Source organism: Eutrema salsugineum, unplaced genomic scaffold (assembly GCF_000478725.1).
Source record: "Eutrema salsugineum unplaced genomic scaffold, Eutsalg1_0 scaffold_8, whole genome shotgun sequence".
Taxonomy (NCBI): Eukaryota; Viridiplantae; Streptophyta; class Magnoliopsida; order Brassicales; family Brassicaceae; genus Eutrema; species Eutrema salsugineum.
In genome coordinates this window covers 9,521,181-9,544,068 of record NW_006256414.1, presented here as the reverse complement: position 1 = coordinate 9,544,068, position 22,888 = coordinate 9,521,181, and the positions used below count along the sequence as shown (strand labels likewise).

The following is a 22,888-nucleotide window of genomic DNA, read 5'->3' as shown; positions in this document are numbered from 1 at the left end:
GGAAGCGTGGCGTAGGTGATCTAAATCAATAGCTCGGCGAGTCGTGACAATGGTGCTTTTCTCCGTGCTGATCCGAAAATACTGGAAAATAGGGGTCAGCAAGCTGCCAACAGACTCAGTGCGCTGCGTCGTACCTGCTCCAGAGAAAGGCTTGGCTTGCAAAGAAACCAAGTGATGAGCGTAAACGGCTCCCATGTTGACATCAGTAGCGTGCGCGGAACTCCGGTAATGCTCACCATCTATCAAATCACCAATGCCAACATAAAGAAGAGCCAACTCAGAGAGACGCATCTTACCCGGGGTCGACTTGCACTGAATAGTGTTGCCCAGGACACGTAGAAGGCATCGCAGAACAGGGTGGCGCACGTCGGTCTGGGACGTAGTCTTCGAATCATAACGCCCATTCCCAAAATGGGACCAGAAATCCTGCACATCGAACATCTGAGTAGGGAGGGTGACTCTCGGGAGATCCTTGCAAAACCCATATAAGGCACATAGGTCGCGAAAGGGGAGCCTGTAACGAACCCCGCGGATCATGAAAGTCAGAGTGCCCTCCTGCGCGTTTGGAGCATGTTCGTTGGTGTAGTAGATGCGAACAGAGGCGAGGAACTGACGAACAAGGTCAGGAAACAGATCGTAGGGTCTGGTAGCCATAGAGCCCAATCCAAGCTTCGTCAATAAACGCAGGAGCTCAGAATCCAAACCCAAACGCCTCATATCCAGAATGTCCAAAAACCTGGTGGGGAGTATCTTCACATTGAGCCAGGCGTTGTAGAAGAAAGTGTCGTAATCATCCCAGTCATCTGAAATTGGTCTGTGTAGACACTCAACGCTCTCAACAACAGCTCGAGGTGGCTCGTCCCAGATCCTGCGTGTTGGAATGCGCAGATTCTCTCGTTTAGGCCACGGGTGCCTAATCCTCTCGTCAGGTCAATCAGGGAGTGCAGGAGGCGATGGTGGCGGTGAGGCGGAGGCTCGTGGTGGCGCAGCAGGGCGAAGATGGGAAGTCGGGAACACCTACAACTCCTGGGAGTCAAGGAATTTGACCAAGTAACGAGATCGTGCGAGGACAGCTTTCACGGTTGCACGTTGCCACAGGTCACCATCCAAAACCTCGACGTGGTCTCCGAGTTGGAAGGTTACTTCGACTGGAGGTTGCGTACTAGAGGCGGCGTCCCTGCATTGTCGCTTGCGTGGAGGCATCTGCAAAAGAGGAAACAGAGCAAACCAACAAAAGAAAAGAATCTCAAGTCAGTGAACAAGTAAGTACAAGTGATGTTCTCCAGCAAGTCGGATCAGCGACAAGGAGGAGTCCAGCGACACATGCATACAGAAATCTCCCTAAAACCACAACAAATTTCACACTTTCAAATTTTGAAGTGCAATTGGCATGAAGAGCAAAATTCTCAAATCTAGCCAAATGAACCGTGTAAAGCGCATGGGGGTGGTCGAAATCTGCCCGAAATGGTTCGCCATAGGTGAAATCAAGCAAAGCATCAACCCAAAAGAGCAATTTCGACAAACAAACCTGAGGCACCGAAATCGAAAAAGTGGAGATTCGAAGTGTGTACCTTGTTGGAATGGCAAATCGATGAGAGAAACAGATAGAGGGTGAAAATCTGATGAGGTTAGGCTTTGGAATCACTCAAATCGGTGAAGATTTGAGTAATTTCGGTGTTGGTGAGGGTGGTTATGGCGAAAGTGTCGAGTGCGGTGAGGAGGAAGGGAGGAAAAAGGTGTGAGGGTTTTAAATAAACGTGGGAAAGAGAAGACTTACCTGTTTGTGAGTGACAGGCGACACCTAGGGTGGTGACGCGCGACACTTGCAAAGTGCGAATGGTATTTTCCTCGTGCCCGATCCGCGTCCGATTCCCCTCCGGTTCTGGAATTCCGGTTAAGCTAGGTCCTAAAATTTTTTTTTTTTTTTTTTTTTTTTTTGATGGAAAGTGACAGGCGACACCTAGTATGGTGTCGCTCGACACCAGCCCTGTTTCACCTGAAACACGAAAAGAAAAACGAAAATCAACTGAAACAAAAAGACTTATTTACAGACTCACCAGTGGATTGCCTTCCACCAAGCGCTCGTTTAAAGTCATTAGCTTGACTTGATGGTGATTCAAGCAGGAGGTGCGACATCCAGAGGCACGATATGTCCATCCGGAATCTCAGCTTTGGCCCAGTAGTGCTTCACCCTTTGTCCATTGACTGTGAACTCTCTGCTACCATCTGGTGTGAGGAGGACGACAGCGCCATAGGGGCGAACCTCTTTGACTATGAAAGGACCTGACCATCGAGAACGAAGTTTACCAGGAAACAATTGCAAACGAGAGTTATACAGAAGTACCTGATCATTCGGTTCGAATTGCCTAGAGAGGATTTTTGAATCATGATACGCCTTGGTCCTCTCTTTGTACAACTTCGAATTCTCATAGGCATGGTGCCTGATTTCGTCCAACTCATTCAGCTGTATCAGTCGCCTCTCTGCAGCAGACTTGATGTCGAAATTCATCAGCTTTATCGCCCAGGCTGCCTTGTGTTCAATCTCTACTGGAAGGTGACAGGGCTTTCCATAGAGCAGGTGGAAGGGTGTGGTGCCTAGAGGTGTTTTGAACGCTGTCCTGTATGCCCAGAGTGCATCGTCCAACTTCGCAGCCCAATCCTTTCGAGTTTTACTCACTGTCTTCTCCAAAATCTCTTTGATCTAACGATTCGAGACTTCGACCTGTCCACTCGTCTGAGGGTGATAAGGAGTGGCAACTCGATGATGAACTCCATGCTTCCTTAGGAGTTTTTCGAAAATCTTGTTAATAAAGTGAGAACCACCATCACTTATAACAATTCGAGGTACTCCAAAGCGAGGAAAGATGATGGTCTTGAACATCTTAAGGACCACTGAAGAATCGTTGGTGGGACTGGCAATGGCTTCGACCCACTTTGAGACATAATCAACAGCAACCAGGATGTACTTGTTCCCATAAGAAGAGGGAAAAGGACCCATGAAATCGATACCCCAGCAGTCGAATACCTCAACCTCAAGGATGAAATTCTGTGGCATCTCATGTCGTTTGCTGATCTTTCCTCTCCTCTGACAAACATCGCACTGCGAGATGAATGCATGTGCGTCGCGAAACATGGTAGGCCACCAGAAACCTGCTTGAAGAACCTTAGACACTGTTTTGAATGTTGCAAAGTGTCCAGCATATTCGGATCCATGACAATGAAACAGCACTTCTGGAACCTCTGACTCTGCAATGCATCTTCTGTAAATCCCATCAGAACAGTGCTTGTACAGATATGGCTCATCCCAGTGGTATCGTCGCAGCTCTCTCAGGAACTTCTTCTTTGCATAGCCCTTAAAGTTCTCAGGCTCAGCCTCTGCAGCGAGATAGTTGGCAATATCTGCATACCAAGGACGTTGGGTGGTAGATGCAACAGCTGAACTGATCTCAGGAAACCTGCTTCGAATTTGAGAGGTCTCTGTGTTCGCCTGAGTAAGGTGACGCGCGACACTAGTGGTGGTGTCGCTCGTCACTAACGTTCCTCCAACTCGAAAAACCTGCAATTCTTCGTCAAAACTGTTCTGGGACTTGGTTTCCACATAATACACATTCTCCTCTGGCAGGAAATCGTCTATGGGTACGTCGTCTTCAACCCTGATGCATGAAAGATGATCGGCCACACCATTCTCAACCCCCTTCTTGTCCTTGACCTCAATATCGAATTCCTGAAGGAGTAGCACCCATCGCAGCAACCTAGGCTTCGCATCCTTCTTCTGCATCAAGTATTTGAGTGCAGAATGGTCTGTGTGCACAATCACTTTCGATCCCACAAGGTATGGCCGAAATTTCTCAAAAGCAAAGACCACAGCCAACAGCTCTTTCTCAGTAGTAGCATAATTCCTTTGAGCATCATCCAGAGTTCGACTGGCATAGTAGATGGCATGAAGCTTTTTATCCTTCTTCTGTCCTAGAATAGCACCAACAGCAAAATCACTAGCATCACACATCACCTCAAAAGGCAAATTCCAGTCAGGAGGCTGCACAATAGGGGCGCTGATCAGGGCATGCTTGATCTGTTCGAACGCAGCAAGGCACTCATCTGTAAACTCAAACTTAGCATATTTTCAGAGCAGAGCAGTAAGAGGGCGTGCAATCTTGCTGAAATCTTTGATGAAGCGACGATAGAAACCTGCATGACCCAGAAAACTTCTAACCGATTTCGCAGAATCAGGTGGTGGCAAGCTCGTCATGACGTCAATCTTCGCGCGATCCACTTCGATGCCAGCTGCAGAAACCTTATGCCCAAGCACAATCCCATCTCTGACCATAAAGTGACACTTTTCCCAGTTAAGGACCAAGTGTTTCTCTTCACAGCGAGCCAGAAACTTGCAGAGATTATCCAGACAGTCCTTAAAAGATGATCCGTAGACGGAGAAATCATCCATAAAGACCTCCATGAAATCCTCAATCATGTCAGTGAAGATGGACATCATACATCTCTGAAACGTCGCAGGAGCATTACAGAGTCCAAAGGGCATCCTGCGATATGCGAAAGTGCCGTATGGACATGTAAAGGTGGTCTTCTCCTGATCGTCTGGGTGGATAGGGATCTGGAAAAATCCTGAGTACCCATCGAGGAAGCAGTAGTAGGGATGGCTTGCAAGTCTCTCCAGCATCTGATCAATAAAGGGCAATGGAAAGTGATATTTTCTGGTCGCTGCATTCAGCTTCCTGTAGTCGATGCACATCCTGTGTCCAGTCACTGTGCGCGTCGGAATCAACTCATCCTTGTCATTCTTCACAACAGTAACCCCTCCTTTCTTAGGAACCTCGTGCACAGGACTCACCCAAGCACTATCTGAAATTGGATAGATGATTCCAGCTTCCAGTAGCTTCATGATCTCCTTTTTGACGACGTCTTTCAGGTTAGGGTTCAACCTGCGCTGGTGCTCGATCGACGACTTCGACTCATCCTCCAGGTGGATTCGGTGCATGCACAAGTCTGGTGAGATACCTGAAATATCATCAAGAGAATAGCCAAAAGCTTTGCGATGCTTGCGCAGCTTGCTCAGTAGTAAGGTAACCTCAGCATTGTTCAAAGAAGAATCTATAATGACTGGATAGGTAGAATTAGAGCCCAGGAATGCGTACCTTAGTCCTGCAGGGAGTTGTTTGAACTCAATCTTGGGTGCTTTCTCCTCACTCCAGTCGGATAACTGCTTCACCTTTGCAGGAGTCTCAAGCTGTTCAACCTGCGATGCCAGCTGCATCACATGCTCGCTAGAGTCCAACATCTTTGAGTAAGAAGCTGAAATTTCGTCCAAGTGTTCAGCTTCAGATGCAGACGTGGTCAAAGCTCTCTCAAGTGGGTCTGTAGGAAGCATCATCATCGATGGTGGGCTTCTTCATCAGCTTGTCCATGTCAAAGTTCATCACCAGATCTCCAACATTCAGAGCAATCCTGCCTTTCCTGACATCGATGATAGCACCTGCTGTAGCTAGAAAAGGTCTCCCAAGGATAAGAGGATCTTTAGGCTCCTCTCCATACTCCAAAACCACAAAGTCGGTCGGTATCATGCAGTCTCCAACCTTGATTGGAACATCTTCTAGCACCCCTTCAGGTATCCTTGTCGAACGATCAGCTAGGATGAGGGAGATCCTTGTTGGCTTGAAATCAGTCATGCCGAGATTGACAGCTACCGAATAAGGCATGAGGTTAACACTTGAACCCAGATCACACAGCGATCTCTTGAATCTCTCTGTGAAGATAGAGCAATCCAAGACAAAGCTTCCTGGATCAGATAGCTTCTCTGGAATTCGGTTCTGAATCACTGCACTAACTTGCTCAGATATCATCATCACTCCCTGTTCATGGCTGAGTTTATTGGTTACCATTCGTTTCACATAACGTCTGATGACAGGAGTGATTTTTACAGCATCAACCAAGGGTATCTCAATCACAAGCTTTTCCATCAGAGCTTTGCATCGTGCATCATCAAGCTCTTGCTTGGACTTCCTAGGGCTCCTTGGGTAAGGAACTTTAGGTTTGTAATCTTTCTCCTCTGCAGATTTCGGATTCGGAGCATCAACAGCTTCGCTCTGCAATTGGTGACGCGCGACGCTAGTGGTGGTGTCGCTCGTCACCGGCTCTGCAATCTCAGGAATTTCTTCAGAATCTTCTAAGTCCACGACTTCAGGTGCAGGAGGCGTCTTCGTGGGCTCAGAACTCAGTTTTTTACCACTCCTCAACGTGATAGCCCTGCAGTGATGCCTTGGATTGGTGTCAGTCTTCCCAGGAAGAAAACCCTCTTGCCTTTTAACAGAACCTGCAGTTTGGGCTACCTGTGTATCGAGCTGCTTGACATGGGTGTTCAGAGCTTCGATTTTTCCATTCAAATCGAGGTAGAGAGCATCCATCTTCCCATTAAAGTCCACGGTGAGCTTCTGCTGACCTTCCAGAATCTGTTCCAGCATAGACTTCATCTCATTGTCAGGATTTTGAGGTTGAGATGAAGGAGTGCTGTAGTTTCTGGAAAAACTGTTGTTGGAGAAAGGTTTCTGGTACTGAGGCTTAGGCGTGTAACCAGAGAAATTCTGATTACTGTTGAAGGTATTCCTCTGATTGTTTCCACTGTAATTTCCACTGTAGCTTCTGTTACCTTGCTGATTACCAAACCTCTGACCCTGAAATCCTGATCCACTAACAAAATTGACATCCTCTTCCTCAGCTGCATCCTCAGGTTCGAAACTCTCCACCTCCTGTGCGAATCTGACAGACTTCTTACCCACTAAAAGGCTGTGCACAGAATCGAGTTTAGCTTTCACCTCAGCGATCTGCGATCTATCCATGTTCCCAGCTTGCTTCTTTCGCTCAAGATCAGCATTCTTGGTGCTATTGCTGGATGCCAAATTTTCGATGAGCTCAACGGCTTCTTCTGGGTATCGAGTGTTGAAGTTACCATTGCTTGCTGCATCAAGTGCCATCTGATACCTCCAGTCGATACCTCTGAAAAAGATACCCAGCAACTGCACATCGCTGAAGCCATGGTGAGGGCAGTCTCGCTGGTACGATTTGAATCGCACCCAAGAAGCCTTGAACGCTTCAGTAGGGTCCTGAGAGAAAGTCGAGATCTTAGTCCTCAACTCCTCAGACCTAGCATCGTCGAAGAAGTTGTGCAGGAAGGCGTTCCTGGTCTCTTCCCAAGTGGTGAGTGATCCTGGCTCCAACTGCTTCAACCAGTTAGCTGCTTCTCCAGCAAGAGAGTAAGGAAACAGCTTGCAGAGGAGGAAATCATTGGACACTCCATTGTATTTGATGCTGGTGACCAAATCCTCAAACCTCTCGATGTGATCCATAGGGTGCTCATGAGAGTGGCCATGGAATGGGTGCTGACCCACAAGAGTGTAGTACACAGGCTTCAGCTCAAAATCGTTTCTTTGAAACGCAGGAGCGCGAATCGCAGAACGATTTGCATAGAACTGCTCAGGCCTGTTGTAGTCTCCAAGTGTTCGTCCACGTCCAACTGCAGGTGCAGGTTCCCTCGCATTCCGATCCTCTGGAACGTTCCTCTGATTTGGAACAATCACAGCATTCCCACGCGGTGCAGGTGGTGGATTCTGGTCAACAACATCCACTGGTAAAGGAGCTGGTGGAATGATGTTACCATCTCCATCAATCCTTTGGCCTCTCGCATTGCACAGATGACCCTCTCGGTCTCTCCAGGTTCCATCATCATCACGAACAAGTCCATTGGCGTTTTCCATCATTGCCGGATCTCTTGCTTTCCGCTTCGTTCGCTCTAACTCAGCTAGTTGTTCGTTGCTCAAATTCACTAGCGGGATGTCCTTGTTGCTCCTGGTTCCACGAGTATGCATAAACCTGAAACACCAAAAACAAAGAGAGAAAACGAAAATAAGTAAACTAGGTTATAAAAAGGAAGGTGACAGGCGACACCACAAGTGGTATCGCTCGACACTAAGTCGAAAAACTTAGTCGAAACTCAAAAACTAGGTTTAATGGCGAAATCAAGTCCCCGGCAACGGCGCCAAAACTTGATATGCTCAAAGTTTAATCCCTAAGCTACTCTGCAAGAGCACAGATGTGCAGTTGTAGTATCTAGGGGTCGAACCACAGAGACAAGAGATCACTCAATAAACCTTATGAAGATAGAGTTACGCTAAGCCAAAATATGCGAAACAAATAATAATGCAAAAGAAATAAATAAAACAGCAATGAAAACAGTTGTAAATTCGATGTGATAAAGGATAGTCCAGTGATTTTCAGGAGATCAATGAATGCAAATCAACTTAACAAGTCAGGGCTCAGTTTAAGCACAGCTCTTGAACTCGAAACACAGAACTATAATTAACCAACTTCCGTTGTGAGAATTATCTAAGTTAAAATCCTAGAATCCCAAATTCCTTTGTAAATCCTACAAATTTAAACCAGCTTTAATGCACAAGTTCGATATGTTCACAAAGCTCCTAAACCAAATTCCTTTGCGAATAGTTACTTTGCTCAACTCAGGTTCTTTCCAGTTATTCAATTACACTTCCGTGTCAATTAAGCAACCTAAGATCTAAGTTCTAGGTGATCAGTCCAGAATTAGCTTTAAGAACAACCTAAGGTGAAGAACAAATAGATATGAACCCTAACTAGCAAGTTAATCAAACATTCAAAGAAAACCCTAATTAACCCTAAACCTAACAGGTGATCTACTTAGACATTGTCATTGAAACAACAAACATGATGAATAGAAAGCAATAGAATAAATCGAAATAGATAAAGGGGTTCGAAATCTTTTCTCTAAACGAACAGAGTACAGACTTGTCTCCCCAAGCTCAAAAATCGCAAAAGCCGAAAACTCAGAGTATCTCTCTCTCAAAAATCTAAGGTGTACGTAAAAAGGGAATAAAAAATCCTATATATATCTCTAAGACACGTTTTGGGCTTCCTTGAAAACGTTTGGGCCCAACTCCTTCTTCAAATAGGAAACAAAATCGCCTTTTCCTTATTTCTCTGACAAGTGTCGCGCGTCACTCTCCATGGTGTCGAGCGTCACCAAAGCACAAAATCTATACTTGACGAATTTGATCCTGATTAAGCTCCAAAGTGCTCCAAAGTGCTCCAAAGTGCTCCAAAGTCTCCAGTTAAGCTCCAAACGTACCTATGACCTGAAAAGACTCCAAAAGACTCGAAAGACACTAAAAAGACTCTATAAATAAGACATATACCATGGTTAAAAACCATAAAAACCATGATATATCATCATTCCTGGAGATGATAATATCATCTACATAGACAAGAATGACTATATGTGGTCGGCTTCTGATCTCCTGAACCCACGATCAAGCAAGGTGATGCTGATTTTCCTGTACCAGGCTCTAGGATATTGTTTGAGACCATAAATGGCCTTTCTGAGATGCAAGACCTTTCCCGGAGTGACTGATGCCTCAAGGCCTGGTGGTGGAGTCATATACACTTCTTCCTCAAGCTCCCCGTGAAGAAATTCATTCTTGACATCCATTTGCCAAAGTTCTCACTCCATGTTAGTAGCTATAGAGAGCACCACACGAATAGTATGTAGCTTTGCCACCAGAGCAAAAGTATCAATGTAGTCTTCCCCGAATGTTTGAGTGAAACCTCTTGACACAACTCTGGCATTGTACCTTTCTATCTCTCCATTGCTTTTACGCTTGATGGTAAAGACCCATTTTGAGCTGACAGTCTTCTTCCCCTCTGGAAAATGTACTTCATCCCACATGTGATTCCTTTCCATGGCAGCGTTCTCATTGCCAACAGCATCTCTCCATACTTTGTGCTCTTTAGCCTCTTCATAAGTTTGTGGAATTGATTCTTGGATATCAAGAGCACCTATGAAGGCCTGATGCGCTTCTGGAAATTGAGCCAAGGAGCACACGGCTTGAACAGGATGAGCTCCGGCTTGACTGTTGTAATAGACTCTTGTATTGATCCAGTTGGAGGATGAGCTCCGGCTTGACTGTTGTAATACCAAACATATTCTTTTCAAAAGATTGCTCATATTAAAAGCAGACCAAAATAAATCACCAAGGGTGATTCATCTAAAAGCGAACAAAGAGTTTAGACAGGAACATAATATAAAATTGTAAGTGGGTTATGTTACTTAGATGACATCTAATAATTAGCTTAATTACACCATGTTTCTGTTATCTTCTGCTTCAAGAAACTGCCTAAGGAGTTCAATTGTTTTACGGTAGAGGTTCATATCAATTCCATCCACATTCCTTCCTGTCCGAGCCTGCAAGATCGCCTACAAAACATAGTATATGGATCAATTTTCAGATTGGTTAGCTACCAAAAAAGACAATACATGCATACATTATCGGTTTGGTACACAACTTTACCCTCAAATTGGTACCTACTGCTAACACAAACTAAAAGAACACTTACAAGAGGAGGCGAGTAAACTCGATTTTGAATGCATAGTATACTGAAACTGTGTAACTGAGATATTGAAATCACACCTCGTTGGGAAAACACATCCCATATATGAAGTATTCGAAAATCTTAAATACGAGTAAGTTAAAAATCCTACTACCATAAATCATTCTACGAAAGGTTAGATCGTGTGACAAAAGCAAAGTTCTTCAATAACTTCATTACTTCAGTATGTTCCACTTTGTAAAACTAGAAATTTGCAAAATACAGCACAAAAAGTGGAGCTCCCGAGATTTTGTTTTTCTGGTTCATATCATATACGTAAACACAAACAAGAAAAGAGGATCGGTTTAATCTGAATCTAGTACTTATGGTTTAATGCAGATAACATTTTAAGTAGATATCCCCATGAAAACATATGAAACTAACTTACCTCATTATTAGGCTGAATGTGGATCTCTCCGATAAACTGGTAAATCGAGCCAACCCGTAAACTAAGATCTCTTAAGTGTTGAGCGTTGATTTTGAGACTTTTGCCTCCATCTTCAATAACACCTATAGCTGTTTCAACTGAATATCCTCTCAGCCTAGAAAAAAAAACATCATCTTCATTTAAACATTACATTAACACGAAGTTCTGAAATTCGTATTGCAAAGCCTTAAATTGGTACAATCTCAGGTTCAGACTCTCAAAGCACGAAACTTACATTCCTGTAACTCTGAGTGAAACAGCTTCCTTGTAAAACGGAGAAGAAGGGTACAATTCTTGTAGAGTGATTGGAGCTCCAGATTCAATACGAGAATATGCCATCGATTATAGTTTCCGACAAACACCAAAAAAAAAACCAATTCTTGTCTTTCAATAAAATCAGTCTCTAGTTTCCAGCTGATTCTATAGCAGAAACAGAATGTCATGTAATTAGTTCATAGAGGCAATTTATCGATCACGTAGCGTACACTATCAAATTAAACGAAACCCAGAGAACATCAAATCATAAGCAGAATTTTCTCGATCATAAGAAAGCAATTCAAACTGCTACAAGTTGTTCGGAGTACCTAATCCATCGATTATAGTTTCCAACAAAACCCAAAAACCATCTATTGTCTTTCGATTAAACCAGCCTCTAGTTTCAAGTTTCGATAAAAATAGTCTCCAACGTCATGTAATAAGTTCATAGAGGCAATTCATCGAACAAGTAGTGTACACTTGTTGGATTAAACGAAACCCACAAAACATCAAATCAAAAAGCAGAGTTTCTCGATCAAAAGAAAGCAATTTAAACTGCTATAAGTTGTTCGGAGTACCTGATCCCTCTTTCCTGTTATTACGCGGCTTTGAAGTTACCTAAAAACTCTCTGTGACAAACAGAGAGACAACACGTCTTCAGGTTAGAGATGAGAGATAGAAACTAGGGCTTTTGGAAGAAGAGAAATGGGGGAAGATAAAAGTGTTGAAGCTATCTTAAATAGCTAAGTAATACACACATATTCTAGCACTATACCAGTATATTTGTCATAAGCCTTTTTTCTTTTTGCCGTGCTTGAATAATTTCAAGAACCATGTTCATTCACTTTGAAGTTGTAGACTTTAAGATATTGACAATCTGTTTTGCATTAATGGAAACTCTCTTTTATGTTGTATAGGAGAAGCATCTTGACAACTGAAGAGTTGCTTCAAATAGTTCCAATGCTCTCTCATGACAACAATGTCTCCATTGTAAGCAGCTCAACCAACTCGAATGAGAGGGTTTAGTCTTGAATCTTATTAGACATTTTACGTCGAATCTCATGTTCGGCCACCTAAGAAACGCAATTGAGAGAAGTTATTCTTCTTCCCAGCCATCGCTCTGTTTCTTATTCCAAAATCCAAACCTTAAATGCTCTGTATCTTACTTTTTAATGGCTTAATAAACTTTAACAATACACAGTTCTACGCAATTTATTTCAGTACCATCTTCTTCTGGTTTCATACATTAAACATACACAATACACAGATATATAAATATTACAGCTGCATCTCGCTCTTCTCCGCCTTCTTCTCATCCCAACCATTGCATTACGTGAAACCTACACAGGTGAATCAAGATTCCGATGAACATGTGTCTGTGTTGGTTCTGCTACACAAGTACGGACAGAGCTTTGTATTTACCAAATTCGCTTAAGTCTGATTCTGCAGAACTAGTTCCTCTTCATTCTCACTCTTTGCATTTGCTTTGATTAGACCTCATCGAAAATGGCTGATGACAAGAGCCTCTGAACAAACTCTGATCTCTTCTTCTTCTCTTCCTGATCTTTTAATGAGACGGGTGAGATGCACACTTGCTTCTTGCTGAAACAGTTAAATGCTTATCAAAGACTAAACCTTTAAACTCTGAAGTCCAATAGGAAAGCTAAAATATAGAAACTATACCGCTCTATCTGTTTCTCCTCGGATACTTTTCTAGTTTGGCGTGTCACCGGAGATATATGTGATCGTGTAGGTGAGATAAATGACGACAGAAGAGGATCAGGAGCTCCACTTGCTGCAGCAGAACCATTACGAGAAGAAAGTCCTAACAACCTTTGTAAATCTCCTTCTCTTAGCTCTTTCCGAAGCATAGAAAGCGTAGAGTTTGAACTACTTTTCCGTGATTTCCTCTTTCTCTGCATGTAGGAACTCATTAAGGAATTCAACAGAGCAATGTGATTTCACAGTAAGAACTAAGAAAAATCTGCAACTATAGAAAATTTATAAAAAGGATATCTTGAATAAACTCCCGTGGTGAAGCGTTATGTGCGCTACGATATCAACTCCCACTCGTAGAGAGCAAACAGGGCATACCTGCAAAATAACGGATGTCCTCATCTTAAGATCTAATGTACACAGCGGGTAATGAAATTTTGAATTCCAAGTTGATTGTTAAAGTGTCAGTGTCAAAGTATTGCAGTGCATCAAAATACATTGAGAGAGGGACCAATACCGCGTTCTTTGACTCTAACGTATGTTCGTCATCTATGTGACAACACAAGCCAATGATGTCATACGAATCTGCACAGAACGGGCAAGCAAACTCCTCCTGGAAATCATCATCTCCATCTACTTCTTCAAAGCCCATTAAAATCTCTGCAGTTTTCAAAAGAAAAGGTCTAATAAATTACGAACATGATATTGGCAAAGGCATAAAATTTTCACCTAGCCAAGAGACAAAGATACGTAAGAAAAACGAAACTAGACTGCAAGAGGCAACCTTCTGAATCATTTTACCCTCCTATTCAAAACTTTAACCCAAATTATAGTATTAAGTGTATAATACCCAGAAATCCGATACAGAATAAGCGTAAAGGTAATATTCTTCTATACCCTGAGGCAAAGATTTGTCTTTCAGTGTGTGTTTCCTGCACTACTTTCTCAGGAACAGAGAAAACTTTTGTTAATCAACTTAACAGCATACAACTTAGAACCAATACGTAGAAAATTATATCATTCCTCTACTTTGTACATACTACTGAAATCTATGAAAGGTACTAAGAACAACAAAATTTCACTTTATTATCTCTCATTTTACAGCTCCATATACACAAAAAGTTCATAAACTTCCCTTCCAAAGCTCAAACAAGAGGCAAAAAGACAGGAACTTAAACATGAATGGACAAGTTTTGAGCTTGGCACAATTAAGAGAATAATAATACATGATGTTTCGTCAAAGTTATGTAAGAAAGAAAAAAAATCGAATTTTTCAGCACCTAAAAGCATATTATGCCTTTCTTGAGCAAGCCCTCACAACTCAAGCTAATAAGCTACGAGCTCTAATCAATTTGATTAAGCACCACTATAATCACAAATTTCACAAATTTTGTTCAGCTTGACACAGTCAAGAGAACAAGAATAAATGATGTTTCATCAAAGTTATATGAGAAAGGAAACAAAAAGGTCGAATTTTTCAGCTCCCAAAAGCATATTATGCCCTCACAAATCAAATTAATAAGCTATGAGCTCTAGTTAAGCTGAATTACCAACGTAAGAACCAATATAAACTCAAAATTTTAACAAAATTTCTCGGTAAATAAGCAAGTCCGCCAATTTTTTCTTGGTAAAGCTCACCAGATCGGGATCGAAGAGTGGACAGGAATCTCTTGGAATCAGCGTCCATCTCTGGCTTAAAACTTGCGAATCTAGCAAGACAAGGATAATTTTTTTTTGCAGCAAAAACCGAAAACGGATCGATCCTAAGAGAATGGAGACGACGATTTTTCTGGGTAGGAGGAGAGAGGAAATGAAAGTGCGATGCGAGAAATGATTATTAATCCTAGGACTCTAGGAGGAGATGATGGACCGGTTATGGCCAAATCCCAAATACCGGGTCATCGATTTTATCCGGTTTAATTACCGGTTCCGCGTTTTCTCTAATTTTTATTTCTTCTGATTTTTCTATTTCATCAATTTACTTTTATTCTCCAGCCCTAAATCAACAAATCGTCGCCGGCGATGTCTTCTTCTTCTTCTCCTTCCTCTGCTTCCGGTATGTTTCCTAAATGAGTTCATCAATCTTCAAATCAGTTTTAGATTGCTCTTGTTTGATTAAGCATCTCTGTCCAATTTTCTTCTGCTTTGAGTCTCTTAAGCTCGCTAATTTGGTTTGTATTGAATTACAGTTTATTGGTCGTCGTGTTGCGACTCGAGTGAAGTTGTCTTATGAGTTTATTTTCTTCTGCTTTGAGTCTCTTAAGCTCGCTAATTTGGTTTGTATTGAATTACAGTTTATTGGTCGTCGTGTTGCAACTCGAGTGAAGTTGTCTTATGAGTTTATTTTCTTCTGCTTTGAGTCTCTTAAGCTCGCTAATTTGGTTTGTAAGAATTACAGTTTATTGGTCGTCGTGTTGCAACTCGAGTGAAGTTGTTTTATGAGTTTTTAATATAAATCGCAAAAGAGTTTGTCTTTCTAAGAAATACGAAAAGAGAAAGCAGAGTAATAGCAATTTCGTTATAGAAATAGGTGTTGTTGATGATATTCTTGAATTACAAAATATACAGAAAAAGGATTTGATCAATTACTAAGCTTCATTCGTTGAATTCGACTTGTTATCTATAAAAGTATATTTAATTTGCTTAAGCACTAGGGGTATGATAGTTTTGTTGATCTCTGGATCTTGTCTTGTTTGATTTCTGTTTTTTCAATCTATTGTCTATAACATGGTCTAATTTTCTCTGCTATGTTTCTTTTATTTGTGTAGTCTTGAATTTTGCTTCGCTCTGCCATTGAAGTCTGTTGTTGATTCTTCAACGGGAAGAAGTCACCACGAGCTTCGACATATATTGATAACATGTTTTCTGGCATAAAGATAATACCTCGTGACGAGGTAAAGTTCCTACCTGAACTTTTTGGTTATGTACTTTGTTTGTTCGTGTTCTGTCTTGATTGAGTTTGATGTTATTCTCTTACCGATTAGGTTCTTCATGATAGTTCGGATGGAGAAAATGAGAAATCTAAAAGTGGGAAGGATAGAAGAAGAAAGAGCAAGGAGGCTAATAGAAAAGAAGGAAGTAAGAGAGACGGGAAGAAGATTGATAAGAGTGGAGATGACAAGACCGATGAAGGTGATATTGTTAGAAAGAGCATTGGTCTCGATTGGATGCTGCCGCCAACACGAAAGGCGGATCCAAACCCGGCTTTAGATGTAGAGGACAAAATGGAGGAAAGTAGACCTGAAGAGGTGGGGAGATTTTTTGCTTCGGAGTGTTTAATCTAACTGGTCTAGAGTAGAAAGTTAGTTTTATGATTATGTTTTCGTTTTCTCGACCAGGTAACGAAAGTAAACCCAAGGGAGCTAAATCCTTATTTGAAAGGCAATGGAACCGGTTATCCCGAGGAAGAATCCGACGAAAGACGCGGTAAAGATCAGCTTTTACCGACTTCTGTTGTTGGAGATGGGGGTGCAAGTTGGAGAATGAAAGCACTCAGGCGTGCAAAGGAACAGGCTGCGAGAGAAGGGCAAAGGCTTGAGGAGGTAAGTTGCGTATTTATTCACGGTGTTATGCTTTAGCATAGTCTCTCGTTGTCATATCATTTGTGCGTCATGCAGGTTGCTGGAGAACGATGGGGTTCTCTTGGTAGCCTTGTTGAGTCAGTGGCATCCCAACGAGCAGCTCCATCTCGTGCCCATTTGAATGCCATTCATAATAGAAGAAGAGGGAACAATCAAGAGAATGATAAGGAGAAAAAACCCGAAAGAGTTTCCGAGATGGTACTTGAACCGGTTATGTTACTTGTGATGTTCTTTTAAGGTTACTAATATTCTGACCTCGTGACGTGTTTGATTTAAAGGGTTATGGTCGGGATTATTTGAAGGATGACTCGCCCCATCATCGTGTATTGAGAGCTCCCAAAACTGACCCTTCATTATCTTGGGGAAAGAGAAAGGGCCAAACTCATAGAAACGAAGACTCGAGGCTTCTATCTGAAGCTGCAGCTCACTTGAATAAGTTTTCTAATGATGGAAACTTCATGAAGGAAATGCTTTCTAAGCAGAAGAATGAATCAGTGTCTCCCATAGAGACTCGTGGAGAACGCAGAAGTGATGTGGAGCAGAAAACATTACCGTCAGACACCAATAAGGATGGTGGTGAAGGAACTCTTAGCGGTATGGAATCTTTAAGTGTGAATCAACTGGCTGCCAAAGCCTTACAGCTCCGTTTGAAAGGGAAACTTGAAGAAGCCCAGAAGCTTACGGTGAGGCGACGTCTTTTTTGTTCTGTCATCCTCTCACCTTGTGTCTGAGTCTAATCATTTTCGACCTCATTCCCTAAGTATAACTTGGTTCAGCTGTTTTACCTGCTTGCTTCTGAAATGAACTCTCTTGATTTTCACAGGAAGAAGCAGAGAGGCTGAGAGCAAAGCAAGCTGTTGGAGACGGTGTATCCAAAGAACATTGCATCCGAACTACAGTGAGGTAAATTTGCTTTAATTTCTAAGCTGTATAGGGCTTTGATAAGAGTCTATGGTTAAGGTGTTCTACTTATGGTTAAGGTGGTAGTTAAAAGAGTTTTGGTGTTTTTCTTTTTTGGCTTATGTTTAAGCTGTACTGTGGCCTTAATGAGAGGGAGGAGCTAACTGGAATTAACCTTATTCTTTAAGAAAAACTAGGGAAAAGGAAGCTTAGCCAATTGTTTTCCTTTTTATGGCAAATTGTTTTGATTATATAGTTCCTCTTTTGCTAACTCATCAGGTATCCTACCAAAGATATGTCGGTTAGAAGGAAGAATGAAGATAATACGGATATACACCTAGCCAAAAGCATAATGCAGAACAAACAATACAAAACATCTAATCAGGCTGCAGATGATGAGTATGACTATGGAGACGCTCCAAGCAAGAAGTCCCGGAAGCGGGAATCATCCGGTAACATACCTGAAAAGGAACACCGCGTGAAACGCATCATGACTCAGCAAGAACGCTGTTTCTTCTGCTTTGAGAACCCAAAGCGGCCAAGGCACTTAGTTGTGTCAATCGCAAACTTCACCTATCTGATGTTACCACAACATCAGCCTCTCGTCCCAGGCCATTGCTGTATCCTGCCAATGCAGGTATATATTCTTACATCTCTGTAATTGACTTTTAGTTGTTTCTTGTACTGATGAGCGTTCTTGAATGCACCACAGCACGAGGCAGCCAGTAGAAGTGTTGACGACAATGTTTGGGACGAGATTCGTAACTTCAAGAAGTGTCTTATAATGATGTTTGCGAAAGAAGGAAAAGACGCTGTGTTTCTAGAGACAGTGATTGGTTTGTCTCAGCAGCGTCGCCACTGTTTGATTGAGTGTATACCAATCCCTCAGGAGATAGCAAAAGAGGGACCTCTTTACTTCAAGAAGGCGATCGATGAAGCTGAGAGTGAGTGGAGTCAGCACAATGCAAAGAAGCTTATAGACACAAGCGTGAAGGGTCTCAGGAACTCTATACCCAAGAACTTCCCTTACTTCCACGTCGAGTTTGGTCTAGACAAAGGGTTTGCTCACGTGATTGATGATGAGCAGCATTTCAATAGCAATCTTGGACTGAATGTAATCAGAGGAATGCTCGAGCTGCCGGAAGAAGACATGTACAGACGAAGAAGGCAGGAATCGGTGGAGAGCCAGAAGAAAGCGGTTGTGAGCTTTGCACGTGAATGGGAACATTTTGATTGGACAAAACAGCTCGATTAGAAGATCGATGGTTTGCTAGGTAAACCAATAATCAACGAAAGGATTTCTTGGTTCAAATGTGTTTGAGAGGATGATAATATCATTAGTCCTTGAACTAGGACTGTCCATTTCATTACGTGTTCTTTAAGCTGTCTCTCCCTGATTAATCAAAGACCGAACCGTTTCGTTAAAACTAATTTATACTTCTAAACCGAAATTAAATCTGTAACCCATAAACCCCAGCTTTTATCCTTTTAATCAAACCGGTTTGTGAACGGTTAATCGTGATCAATACAATCTTTTGTCTCAAAATCAACCAAATAAATGGTAACGCAAAAAAAAGAAAGATTTTAGCTGTTTCGAATCATATGTACAAATTGTATGCACAAGAGTCACAAGACGAAACGTTCCGGGTCCTCATACTAGAAACCAATGAATGAACCGACTGGTTGAACTGAACCGGGAAATCTAACCGGAAGATGAGCATGCTAAAACCAATCAACGTATAGAGGAATAACTAACATAGAAATTAACCCGCACATTGTGCGGAGTAATTTTTTTATAATGTTTAAAATTTAATTTTAATTTTTTGATAAAATTAAAGTTGGCAGCAAAATTCTTCAACAAAAATTATAAATAAATAAAATTAGTGGTAATTAGATAACAATACATATATTTACTTGTATATATACCATCGAATAAAACTTTGAGCTAGTTTTGTTATGCGGTGTAATTATGAGTAGTTTTTAAATGTGAAAATAATATGATATTAACATATATATACTTGTATCCATACCAACATGGATTAGAATCTAAATATATATATCCATAAAATCTATATTAATAAAACAGAAGCATGTTTTGTGTCCAACCAAATTTTTTTTTAATTTTCTACTATTCTACTTCTTGATATTTACTATTTCTGTTGCCAAACAAAAATTTTGATTTTATTTATTTTTTACAATTAATTTATTTCCAAAATTTAATAAAATAATATATTTGAATTTTATCTTAAAAATTAATTTTGAAAAAATTTTAATTTTAATTTAATTAGTTTAGATTTTCTTAGGATAGTTAGGATTAGTTATCAAAATTACAAAAATTAGTTGTTATTATTTTTTAAAAAATAGTAAATAAAATATCAATTTATTTTCTTTTTAAATATTTAAATTTAAATAATATTCTCATCATGATAAAGTTAATAAACGATATATTATTACATACTTTTTATAATCAATTATTTTAAAATTTTAAAAATTTAAAATTTTAAAATGAAGTAATATGAATAGATAGGGTAAAATTATTTTTTTATATTCATTGTCATTCTCAGATTAATCGAATGGATGGATTAAAATTATGTTGTTATCGTGATCAAATTTATTAGAAAAAATAAATTTTATTTAAACACAAAAATAAATTATATCATTTATTAAAAATATTATATTTGTAAAAATACAAACTACATTAAAAACTAGATTAAATAAAACAAAGTTTCCCATGACGCACAGGTACAAATAGAATATAGTAAGAATTTAATTGTGAATATTTTATTAGAGATTAAACTATTATTTTTAATTAATGAATTATATATAGAATTGTTAAAGTGGAAAAACTCGTCTACTTAATATATTTTGCAATTTATTAAAATTATTTTGTTGGCCAATCCATAAAAAAATAGAATTTAATTTTAAAAAATATATTTCAATTTTTATAAAAAAAATAAATTAATTTTCGAAAATGATACTAATTAATTATAAAAATACAAATGAAAAATATTGCAAAACTTTAAATTGATTTTTTCCACATATATATATTGATTATTATTTAAAATAATAGAATATACTTTGATATTTTAATAAGTAAAGAAACTAAATACACTTTTGATTTATATCCATATATATTTAAAATAAATCTGTGAGCTGTATATTTAACGATCTTTTACGGAGGAATATATAATTGAGCTTTCTATATTTGTAAAATTTATTTATGTAATATCTTCTATGTAAAAGTTTATCTATGTAATATCTTATAAATAAATATTTATTTTATAAAATATTTTGTAATATCTTACAAATAAAATTTTATTTATGTAAATGTCTACTCAAATAATAATAATAATAATATATAAAGATTGTCCAGTGTATTAAACTAATGCATCTATAAATTGCCCGAAAACTCCTGCACTACCAAAAGTTGTTTGTTCTATGAATCTAATTTCAAAAGCACAGGGACCTGCACGAAAAAAAGGGACAAATGATCATAAAGTACTACTCCAATATGAACTGGGCAATCGGTTTCGTTCTGGTATGACTATTGGAATGATCTTGGTCCCCTTATCTCAATGTTTGGAGCTTCTGGACCTCGGCAACTCCGTATTCCAGCATCGGCCCTAGTTATTAATGCCACAAGACATGGTACTTGGCACTTACCAGCGGCTCGTTCTGACATCTCTGAGACTCTTCATATTGTCCTCAGTACCATCACACCTCCATCCAGTTCCTTGGGCGATGATTACTACCTTTGGCGTAATGCTGGGGGATCGTTTGGACCTTCATTTTCCTCTAAGGTCACTTGGGATCATATCCGTCACTCATCTCCGATAGTTTTGTGGCATAAGCTTATCTGGTTTTAAGAGGAAATTCCTCGCTGCTCCTTCATAGCATGGCTCGCTATGCTTGGGCGCTTACCCACTAGAGATCGTCTCTTGAGATGGGGAATGTCGGTTCAAGCTGTTTGTCCTCTCTGTAATGCAGACCTCGAATCACATGAGCATCTATTTTTCCGATGTTCAGTCTCTTCTGATCTTTGGACTCGGTTTGCTGGTTCTATCTGGTCTAACCCCCCCCACTGTCTCTCGAAGCTGTGGCTCCGTGGATTGTTAGCAGGAACTTAACTACCTCTTGTCCTCTCCAAGTCCTCGCCAAGCTGATGTTTCAATGCATCTTATACTCTTTGTGGAAGGAACGTAATGCCCGTGTGTTTACTGCCTCGACGTCTTCGGTTACCGCTCTTCGTGCCCGTGTTGACCGTTTTATTTTACAAATAAAAGTTTATTTATGTAAATGTCTACTCAAATAATAATAATAATAATATATAGAGATTGTCCAGTGTATTAAACTAATGCATCTATAAATTGCCCGAAAACTGCTGCACTACCGAAAGTTGTTTGTTCTATGAATCTAATTTCAAAAGCACAGGGACCTGCACGAAAAAAGGGACAAATGATCATAAAGTACTACTCCAATATGAACCCCACGGTGAAATATCTAATGAGATTGTTTTCAAAATTGTTTTCACAATTGTTTTCGCACAGTGACAAGAACTTTCCTACTCTAGACATCTTTCCTATCTAAGAATAAGTCAGCTCAAACGTTCATTTTTTATCATCTTCTTCTGTTTTTTTTTTTTTAAGTGAAAGTTTTTATCATCTCTTTAGATGATAAATAGCACAGCAAAAGCAACCATTGCCCTGAAATGATGACAATGTCATTAACACACATATATATTCTGACCACTAAAAGAAAATAGGTCTACCACAACGACCATATTCGTTATAAAATTGATATAAAATGAGTTTTGAGATGGATTAGCAAATCGTCGTAAAAAATTGCTGTTATTCAAGTAAAATCTTTAGGAAAATTGTGACGAATTCAATTCATTGTAAAATTGATTAGGTAATATTCATTGTAAAGGCGATGTACTTTGATTATATGACGAAAACTCACTCGTTGGTTGGTAAATTGTTGGAAACTTACTTTAGATTAACAACAAAATATATAAATTATTTCTTATGAGTTACGTTGTAAATTCGTCATAAGATTTTTGATGGTAACTCGTTGTAAAGGGAATCGATGGTAAATTGTCATAATATATTATTCTACGTGGATTCGATGTTAATTACAACAATTCATACCATGAAGAAAAAAAAAGTTTTATTAAATTATTTCTAATTTCATTTGTGCATTTAATTTATAAATAATAAATAATTTTACAATGAATAAATCTGTAGTTTCCATATATTAAATAAATTTACAATTGTAATTCAAATATAAAATTAAAATTAAAGTTAAAATTTTTTTAAAAAGAAAATCTAATGATATGCACGGTTGATATTGGAGTTTCCGAAAAGCTCCATGTCCGTAGCCTACTCCAAGTCCATCCACTCATCATGACTATCTCTTGGGCTTGATGTCATTACTTGACCTGTTTGGCGCTTCCTCATTTCATTCGCCAACACGGGATTACATGCTACAAGCTAGAATGTCGAGAAGGGAATCATACCCTTCGATCTTGTAATCATAAACCACTTGC

General features: G+C 39.9%; 4 protein-coding genes, 1 non-coding gene and 1 pseudogene across 7 annotated transcripts; 2 read left to right on the top strand and 4 right to left on the bottom strand.

The window, feature by feature from the left end:
• Window positions 1–2,116: 2,116 nt before the first annotated feature.
• On the bottom strand, window positions 2,117–4,362 carry LOC112088579 (annotated as a pseudogene).
• Window positions 4,363–5,360: 998 nt separating this feature from the next.
• Window positions 5,361–9,526, bottom strand: LOC112088577. Its single transcript, XM_024158983.1, has 5 exons — window positions 9,378–9,526; window positions 7,473–7,878; window positions 7,326–7,388; window positions 5,909–7,226; window positions 5,361–5,695 (listed from the first exon to the last, which is right to left on the bottom strand). Exons 1-5 carry the CDS (start codon window positions 9,524–9,526, stop codon window positions 5,361–5,363), a joined length of 2,271 nt encoding a protein of 756 aa, XP_024014751.1.
• Window positions 7,039–7,145, top strand: LOC112082422. The gene has a single exon (XR_002897093.1). It is a non-coding gene; the product is annotated as a small nucleolar RNA R71 (small nucleolar RNA).
• Window positions 9,527–10,018: 492 nt separating the features above from the next.
• On the bottom strand, window positions 10,019–12,024 carry LOC18009485 (CST complex subunit TEN1). Of its 2 annotated transcripts, XM_024148435.1 has the most exons (5): window positions 11,922–12,024; window positions 11,725–11,775; window positions 11,127–11,311; window positions 10,853–11,006; window positions 10,019–10,291 (listed from the first exon to the last, which is right to left on the bottom strand). In XM_024148435.1, exons 3-5 carry the CDS (start codon window positions 11,228–11,230, stop codon window positions 10,172–10,174), a joined length of 378 nt encoding a protein of 125 aa, XP_024004203.1. In that variant the 5' UTR covers window positions 11,231–11,311; window positions 11,725–11,775; window positions 11,922–12,024; the 3' UTR covers window positions 10,019–10,171. The 2 variants fall into 2 exon arrangements, with proteins under 2 accessions (XP_024004203.1, XP_006392453.1); XM_006392391.2 differs by lacking the exon at window positions 11,922–12,024 and having other exon boundaries at window positions 11,725–11,887.
• A 282-nt stretch (window positions 12,025–12,306) lies between these two features.
• LOC18010036 (protein DEHYDRATION-INDUCED 19) lies at window positions 12,307–14,684 on the bottom strand. Of its 2 annotated transcripts, XR_002896842.1 has the most exons (6): window positions 14,501–14,684; window positions 13,380–13,522; window positions 13,163–13,240; window positions 12,830–13,068; window positions 12,569–12,748; window positions 12,307–12,486 (listed from the first exon to the last, which is right to left on the bottom strand). XR_002896842.1 is itself a non-coding variant. In XM_024149540.1 (5 exons), the coding sequence occupies exons 1-5, from the start codon at window positions 14,547–14,549 to the stop codon at window positions 12,637–12,639; spliced, it is 621 nt and encodes a 206-aa protein (XP_024005308.1). In that variant the 5' UTR covers window positions 14,550–14,684; the 3' UTR covers window positions 12,307–12,636. The 2 variants fall into 2 exon arrangements, 1 of the variants encoding a protein (XP_024005308.1); XM_024149540.1 differs by having other exon boundaries at window positions 12,307–12,748.
• A 153-nt stretch (window positions 14,685–14,837) lies between these two features.
• On the top strand, window positions 14,838–18,840 carry LOC18010062 (CWF19-like protein 2). The gene is made up of 9 exons (XM_006392389.2): window positions 14,838–14,918; window positions 15,631–15,756; window positions 15,847–16,110; window positions 16,201–16,404; window positions 16,480–16,641; window positions 16,722–17,126; window positions 17,267–17,346; window positions 17,623–17,980; window positions 18,056–18,840. Exons 2-9 carry the CDS (start codon window positions 15,721–15,723, stop codon window positions 18,596–18,598), a joined length of 2,052 nt encoding a protein of 683 aa, XP_006392451.1. The 5' UTR covers window positions 14,838–14,918; window positions 15,631–15,720; the 3' UTR covers window positions 18,599–18,840.
• The last annotated feature ends 4,048 nt before the right edge of the window (window positions 18,841–22,888 follow it).